At 41.8% G+C, this 8,682-nt stretch overlaps 1 protein-coding gene across 2 annotated transcripts; it reads right to left on the bottom strand.

Moving 5' to 3' along the window:
* Positions 1 to 3,883: 3,883 nt before the first annotated feature.
* On the bottom strand, positions 3,884 to 4,948 carry LOC119341809. Of its 2 annotated transcripts, none has more exons than XM_037613663.1 (2): positions 4,565 to 4,948; positions 3,884 to 4,429 (listed from the first exon to the last, which is right to left on the bottom strand). In XM_037613663.1, exons 1-2 carry the CDS (start codon positions 4,677 to 4,679, stop codon positions 4,197 to 4,199), a joined length of 348 nt encoding a protein of 115 aa, XP_037469560.1. In that variant the 5' UTR covers positions 4,680 to 4,948; the 3' UTR covers positions 3,884 to 4,196. The 2 variants fall into 2 exon arrangements, with proteins under 2 accessions (XP_037469560.1, XP_037469559.1); XM_037613662.1 differs by having other exon boundaries at positions 3,892 to 4,438; positions 4,565 to 4,914.
* Between the last annotated feature and the right edge of the window lie 3,734 nt (positions 4,949 to 8,682).

Below are 8,682 nucleotides of genomic sequence, written 5' to 3'. Positions count from 1 at the left end.
GAGGTCGTAAACCTCTGGCTATCGCGTCACAATGGAAGATCATTGTTGGCGCCTATCTTCGATGAAATTAGGGATAGAACTTTAAATTCCGCTTCCTTTTCGGTTCAGCACACTTCGAGGGACCTAAATGGCTCTGCGGATCTTTGTGCTAAACGAGCTACTTGTTTAGCAGTGTCAGATTGTTGGATGGACTCTTGTCCTTCCTTCCTTGTTAGCAGCTTCATTGCTGATTGTAACCGAATTTCTCTGATGCAATAAAGATCCCATATTTCCTGTAAAAAAAAGGCTTTGCGTCACGTGTACTGATAGAGGAAAAAAATAATGTACATCATTATTATGGTAGGGCCAACACCAATTCATAGGCCCACCCAAACTGTCGTCGCCCACATCATGGACCCTCGTCCAGCACGCTGGGCACGACAGAGCCAGCTCTCGCTGAAGGCGCCGGCCAGAATGGCCCGGCCCAGGTCAGCCGAAACCACTGCCTCTTTTTTCCACTTTTGTTTACACTTTCAAAAAAATTAAACATAAATATTACAAAATATAATTTTTGTATTGTTTTGAAAAATGTAGTCATGCCTTTGAAAAATGATAAATGTGTATTGAATTTTGTTTTGACCATGTATACGAAAAATGTATACAAAAAATATACAATGTGTGTGAAAAAATTGATCATGTATTTAAAATACGTTAATCAAGCATTTGAAAAAAATGGTAAACAATAATTTGAAAAATTCTAATCAAGCATTTGAAAAATATTGAATGTGTATAGAAAATATGTTGACCATGTATTAAAAAATTGATGAAATCTTTTGATCATGTATATGAAGAATATATTAACCAAGCATTTAAACAAATGTTGAACAAGTATTTCAAAAATGTTACTCAAGCATTTGGAAAATGTTCAATGTGTATAGAAAAATATTGAACCTGTCTTAAAAAATGATGAATCTTTTGATCACCTATATGAAAAAATATTAATCAAAATTTAAAAAAAATATTGAACAAGTATTTAGAAAATGTTAATCAAACATTTGGAAAATGTTAAATTTGTATAGAAAATTTTTGACCATGCATTAAAAAAATGTTGATCTTTCATTTGAAAATGTTGATAAAGAATTTGAAAAATGATAAATGTAAATATAAAAATGCTGACCATGTATTACGAAAATCTTAATCTTTTATTAAAATTTTTAATCAAGCATTAGAAAAAGTTTAAAGTGTGGATAGGAAAACTATTGACCATGCATTCAAAAAATATTAATCTTGTATTTGAACAATGTTAATCAAGCATTTGAAATATATAAAAAATGTGTATAGAAAAATGTTGACTATGTATTGAAAAAATGTTAAATTGAAAACAAAATAATTTAGAATGAAAACCAAAAGAAACAAAGAAAACCTAAAATTGAAACCCGAAGTAGAATACAAAATAACCAAAAGAAAAAAGAAAATGAAAAAGAAAATCGTAAAAAAACAGAGCAGAAAAAAGAAAAGAAATACCCCGAAGGAAAAAACAAAACAAAAATACAGTGAAACCCGGGCTCATTTCATCTCAACTACATCTCGCCCTATTACTTGATTAGAATCCCAATGCCAGCCTAGTGGCTAGAAACGTTGTAACCTATCTAGGAGACCACGGTTTGAATCCCCCTGCAGCGCTCCTTTTTCACTATTTTTTTTAAAGTGTGCGCGAGTGGGCCGGCTACTGTCTCGCTTAGTGTAAGAAATAGTAGCCGCCTAACACACTTGCAATGATGCTGAAACGTTGGGCTATGCTTTATGGAGAACGGCAACGTTGCCATATTTCAGGCCCATTATGATAGCTATGGATTTGCCTCCTCCTCCTCCTCCTCCTCCTCTCTCTCTCTCTCTCTCTCTCTCTCTCTCTCACACACACACACACACACACACACACACACACACACACACACACACGTAAAGTGGTTTAAAGAAACACTAAAATTTATTTAATTATTTTGCAAAGAAACTTCCAATCTATTCATCAACTTTTAAGGTAGTACAAAGAATACCAGAAGTAAAGATTACATTCAGGTACGTAGGCCACCTAACGATAATTAGAAGCATTGGATCAACAATCAAATTTATTAACAAAACCAGCATCACAAACAATGTTTTTACTCAAAGTCCGTGTAGACCGACCGTCTTCTTCTTCCTGATTGGATCGATAGCGTGCAGCTGCAAGACTTTGTCATCAAAGCCAACTTCTCGTTCTTGATCACAAACAGGAAATCATCAAGGAAGTGGCTGTGGCAGGCCATCACCGTGAAGAAGAAGCCATAAAACGAAAGAGTTGTAGAACCAAGAGCCAGATCTACATTATTTCTCACACGTCTCACGCCAACACCGCATGACCAATCGATGTGACGATGATTGACAATGAATACATATTTCGTAAGTCCTACATGACCTCATATTTCAACACCACAAAATGCATACGCTAGTCACAATTGTTGTGCAATTTGGGCCAAACAAAAGGAACGCCAGGTCATCATGTGGACCAAGGCGCAGAAGAAAACCCCTCAAGCGGCCCTTAAGGGGGTGGGGAAGACACTGCGGACATTATGGGCCGCTTCTTGTGAAACTACATATTGGCCGCACGCGCGTCATTGGGCCGACCAGGATGACACTCATTTTTCATATTTTTTGCTGGCTTTTCATTTTTCTCCAGTTCTATTTTCCGATTATCCTTTCCCTTTTCTTTATCTTTTTATTATTTTTTTGTTTTTTCCTATTACTTCTTAAATAATATGTAAACTTTTTTTTTGCAAAATACACGATAACATTTTGAAAGATGCATGAAGTTTACTAAAAATAAAATAATATTATTTTTAATATTTTGTTTCAAGATACATAGACATTGTTTTGTAAATATGTGAACACTTTTCTAGTTGTATGAGTTTTTTTAAATGCGCGATGACTATTTAAATAAATGATTTTTTAGAAAAATCACGAACTATGACGATATTTAAAAAGTTTTTAAATATTTTCATAATTTTTGATTGAAATAATTTTTTTCAATAAAAGTGATAATTTTTTTATTACATGATTTTCTTTTTAAAATGTGTGGTCAACTTTTAAAATCACACGAATAGTTTTTTTAAAAAACACATGCACTTTTTGAATATCTGCATATATTTTTGTAACACAAAAGTATTTAATTTTTACTATTAAATTAATTATATGAAAATAACCAATAAAAATGGACTTTTTTTCTTTCTAAAAATGGCTTTTCAATGCACGTTGGAATTGTTTATTTGCATTTTATTACAATTAAATCCCGCAAGGAAAAAAATGACAAACCTTATGTGTTGCTAGTTGCATTTGAAGATTCTGCAAATATTATATTCAACAGAGTCTGAACCGCTGTAGAGTTGTACGGATTTCATTTGGGTATCTTCGTTGTGTCAAACTAACAGTGAACACAATTTTCACACAACAATTTCAGTTCCAATATTAATCCGAGAAGGTTCTTTTTCTAATGACCTGATATGCTATTTGGTGTGTTTAAAGGTATGTAAATTCATCGCTAGCAAAACTAATAATGTGGAGTGTGTTACAATTTGTTTTATCCTCTCCGATTTGCTCATTGGTATGTGTGTACCCACTGAGCATATTCTAAGTTAGCTAATAAATATGTGGTCTCAAATTCTCAATATGTACCTATATGATATCTCTATCCGGTTTCATCTGCAAATTGACTTAGAAAATCTGACATAAGTTGGCAATACTGCTAACATCCATGACAAGACTGTTCAGTTGTGCTTCCATACTGCATCTCCATAATTCAAAAAAAAATTGTCCTCTGCACGCAAATGTCAAAGACTTGCATACTCTAGTACCTTATTTAAATCAGAATCACTCAACATATGAAATACATGGATGCCAGGATATGTCATTTCATTATATGCAATGTCTGAATTCCAATTGATCCGTACAATACTGTCGATTCCTTGGTGTACATACTTATACAGACTGTTATAGGACGATAATCCGGTACTATCTGACTAAACATAGCTTGGTAATTCAAGAATTTACGAAGCACACAGACATGATAAATACTAGCCAGTAAACAACATATCAGCACGATATCAACAAACATTATAGGCAAACAATTTCTGAAACTGCAGCACTACACAGATACTAGCACTACCACCGGTGACAAGATCAGTACTTTAGAAGCTGAGCGCCGAGAGAAGAATGACAGTGGTGAAAACCAGTGCCAGAGCGGAGGTCACCAGAGCCGGCAGCGCCACAGCGCCGCCGTTCTTGGTGCTGTGCGGCCTCGTGTTCGCCGCACCGCCACCGGTACCGGTGTGTCTCCCGGCACCGCTCGCTCCACCGCCGGAGCCGCGGCCTCCCGTGTGCCCAAGCTTCCTGCGGCTCACGATCTCCAGGAGCCTCTTGCCTTGGATTTCTGGAAAAGTAAGCGGCAGTTCCAGGAACGCTTTTGTAAGAGACTGGCCTCATGGCAAGGCTGAACCTGAAGAAATATGAAGAGAGTAGAGAGCAAAGAGGAGATTGATGCACACAAACTACTAACCATGGGGCTGGAGAGCTGCACCGGCCATGGTCCTTCTCGGAGCTGCTTCACACCATGTGCCATGGGATGCGAAGGCGAGGAGGAGGAGGAAGAGAGCGAGGGCATCTATCTTCATCGTGAGATAGACTCGGTGCCCAACAGAGGAACTCCGATGTGGAGTGTGTGCGGAGGCTCGTCTAGTCTTTTAACTCCTGGATGCTGGAGAGCAGCTAGCTAAGATAAGATCACTCCACAAGCTATTGTGCATGGTGGCAACAGTTCAGCTTTGTTCTTTCTGTGGCAGACACTGTGCCTTGAGCTGGAGAGGTGCCTTGAGCTGTGCCTTTCTCACCCTCTTGTTAGCTCACAAAATCAGGGTTAGTACTCTCCCATAATCTTGCTGATTAGCACCACCCCCAAAACAAGCAACAGTTTCAAAAACTTTTGTTTCGGGGCTTTCTGGCATCACTGATGTTTCCGCTGGGGGCAAGAGGGGGCAAAGCGAACTGCAAAAGCTACCCAAAGAGCATATTTTGTTGCTTTTTTTCTGTGTGCATGTCGTTGGCGCGGAGATTCCATGATGCTCCACCACATGTGCTCTTTGCCAGCTCCGAGAGCTACATGATTTTGAGACCACAGGCAGCCTGTAATGTAAAAATCCTGAGATTGGTTTTCTCATCTCCTCCATGAAAAGCAGGTGCGTCCGATCAGCAGGGGATACGATGTGATCTTTGCCTTTCTGAGATGTCGTTTTGGGCGGCCTGTGAATGGTCCTTTCAGCCCAAGTTTCAGACGTGGCATTTTCTGCGGAGGAACCGTTACATCAGTACAAAATAGCAAGGACAACTGCTGCATCAGTAAAAACAATTCTTACACATTCTGAAAGAAAATGGTACATTGTCGGGTTATGAGAAGTTTGTACAGATAATGAAACCGGATTTATGAAATCATAGAGGGTGTTTTTTCCTCTTCAGAAAATAAAAGTAGATACATCACTTGTCACCCTGAAAAGAATGATGTTACCACTGAGTAGGAAGGTAGTGCGCCCTCTTTTCAGAGCAGGTTTCAGACAAAACGCACTCATAGATGAGAGTGGACGTTATTTCTGGGCTGGAGTAGTGTTTCTGCAGAATATTTACAAGAAGGAAAAGCGCCTAGCTGCGCCACTGGGTATTGGCGTTGTCAATTTGTTAGTTTTTGTTAGTCTGGTGTCATGTTTTCCTTTTCTAGTGTTATATATCCAAACAAATATCAAAACTGTCAAAAGGCATATCATGCAGCATCTGTGGTTGGTCATAACGATAGACATTTTCAATATTCCATTTCGAAAAAAAGATAGACATTTTCAATATGCGATTCTCAAAATTTGGGTATCTAAATGAAACCCTTATTTTTTTGCTTGTGTGAGAGCTAGACTTGAAAATGGTCCACCCTTGAATTTCCACTTCACTTGGAAAGCGAAAGCTAGTGCAAGAATCATGGGCACACGTACTTAATGGTATTTTATACATGTACTCCCTCCGTTCGGAATTACTTATCGCAGAAATGGATGTATCTAGACGTATTTTAGTTTTAGATACATCCATTTCCGAGACAAGTAATTCCGAACGGAGGGAGTACTTAGTGTTACATATTAGTATAATTCACCACAGAATCGTAAAAGATTGCCTGCTCATCTAGTGTTCTTACTTCTTCAGATTTCATGTATAAGCATTAATAGACACTCCCTTCGTGAAATACTTGTCGGACAAATGGATGTATCTAGAATTTCCGGACATATCTAGAATTTCTGGACGGAGGGAGTACCATTTAGCAGCAAGGGTTTTAAAAGGGACATAATCAAAACTGTGAAGCACCATTTGTCTTTCATACAAAATTGTTATCTCAAAGGAACACCACCCAACAACATATCCTAGCAGATTCTTTGTGTTATGACCGGCATATTAGGGGCTTAGCCCAGTTAATTGTGGCCCAGTTTATTAGGAGGATTATATAAACTCATGTAAGGACCCGTTTTGGGATTAAGCAAGAAGCAATCATATTTGCTCGGCTTCCTTAGGGAGCCGGGAGACCTAACCCTAGCCGCCGCCCTTGCTCTCTCTCTCGCGCGCACGCAATGATGGCGCTACGACGGTGCCCCAGCGCCGGCGACCACGCCTTCCTCCATGCAATCCCTCCTTCCATCCTACAACCTGAGACCACGCCCTGGTAGGGATCCGGTTCCTACCAATTTGGTATCAGATAGCTTCGGTGCGATCATGTTCCCGCCGCCGCCCACCCCGACCCTCCCGCTGCCGACCGCGACGACCGCCCCGATTGCCACCATGGCCAGCGCCCGCTCTTGCCGGTGCCGGTCACCTCCGCCGCGCCCATCCCCGTCGTCTTCACCCCGGAGGAGATGACGACTGCCATCTGGGATCTCACCCAGGCGGTCACGGGCATCTACACGTTCCTCGCGAGATCCTATGGGTCGCAGCAGCCTGTGCCCTTCACCACCGCCCCGCCGCCGCAGAAGCCACCATGGCAGCTGCCATCCTCGGTGACCCCCGTCGCCGCCGCCATGCAGCAGCTGTTGTGGCAGCTGCCACCAGCGACGAACCCCGGTGCCTCCGCCATGCAGCAGCTGCCGTGGCAGCCGCCACCAGCGACAAACCTCAGCGCCTCCACCATGCAACAGGGGCAACAGCTGCAGCCGCCGCCACCGGCGCCCGCGGCCCTGAGCATCCCGATGACGGGCCCGAGGGTGCCCATCCACCAGGTCCGGTTTCCCCCGTCACCGTCTCCGGTACCGGCCTGGCTCACTGGGTCCCTTGAGCCGTTATACACGACGGCCTTGATCGGGCCTGATAACCCACAAGTATAGGGGATCGTTTGTAGCCTTCCTCGATAAATAAGAGTGTTGAACCCAACGAGGAACTAAAGGCAGAACAAATATTCCCTCAAGTTCTATCGACCACCGATACAACTCTACGCACACTTAACGTTTGTGTTACCTAAAACAAGATGAAACTATTTTGCAAGAATAAAACTAGGAGTACTTTGCGAGAATAAAACTACGAATAAATTGCAAGGTAGTAAAAGTAGATAGCTTTTGTCAACAAGAAAGTCATTTGTCCCTAGGCAATCGATAACAAATACCGGTAATCATTCTTGCAATTTTATATGAGGGAGAGGCATGAGCTAACATACTTTCTCTACTTGGATCATATGCACTTATGATTGGAACTCTAGCAAGAATCCGCAACTACTAAAGATCATTAAGGTCGTGAAACCCAACCATAGCATTAAGTATCAAGTCCTCTTTACTCCCATACGCCATAACCCACTTATCCGCGTTTAGGCAACTGTCACCCCCGCAACACTGACAATAAGCAAACTATGAACATATTGCAACACCCTACAGCGGGGGCCCCTCACGTTTGCGTGACACGGAGGGAACCGTAGGACAACACCATAAATAAAATATACAATCATACCAACCAAGATAATAATTAACCCATAGGACAAAACGGATCTACTCAAACATCATAGGATAACCATAGATCATTGGAAAATAATATATGGAGTTAAGCACCATGTTTAAGTAGAGATTACAGCGAGGAGAAGGGGTGTTACATCGCTGCATAGAGGGGGAGAGAGTTGGTGTTGACGGTAGCAAGATTGTTGATGTAGATCGCCGTCATGATCCTAGCCCTGGCGGCACTCCGGCGCCACCGGGAGAGAGGGGGAGAGAGCCCCCCCTCCTTCTTCTTCTTCCTAGGACTCCCCCCTAGATGGGAAGAGAGTTCCCCCTCTGGTCCATGGCCTCCATGGCGGCGGAGGGGCAGGAGCCCCTCCGATATTGGATCTCCCTCTCTGTTCTCTTCTGTTTCGCGCTCCCCAGATCTGGCCAAAACTGTTTCTTATATTCCCGGAAATCCATAACTATGATTGCGCTGATCTTTTTACATGATTTTTTTTCTGATATAAGCTTCCTTGCGACCGAAGTAGTGCTCCAACCGATGTTCGAGGAGGGAAGCACCCACCATCACGCGCCAGGGGCCTGAGGCGCGCCCTGGTGTATCGTGGTCTGTGTGGGCCTCCGTTTGCGGTGATTCCAACTCCTAAAATTCACAAATATTGCAAAATAATTCTCCATG

The sequence above is a fragment of the Triticum dicoccoides genome, chromosome 7B (assembly GCF_002162155.2).
Source record: "Triticum dicoccoides isolate Atlit2015 ecotype Zavitan chromosome 7B, WEW_v2.0, whole genome shotgun sequence".
Lineage (NCBI taxonomy): Eukaryota > Viridiplantae > Streptophyta > Magnoliopsida > Poales > Poaceae > Triticum > Triticum dicoccoides.
This window is presented reverse-complemented; position numbering and strand designations above follow the sequence as displayed.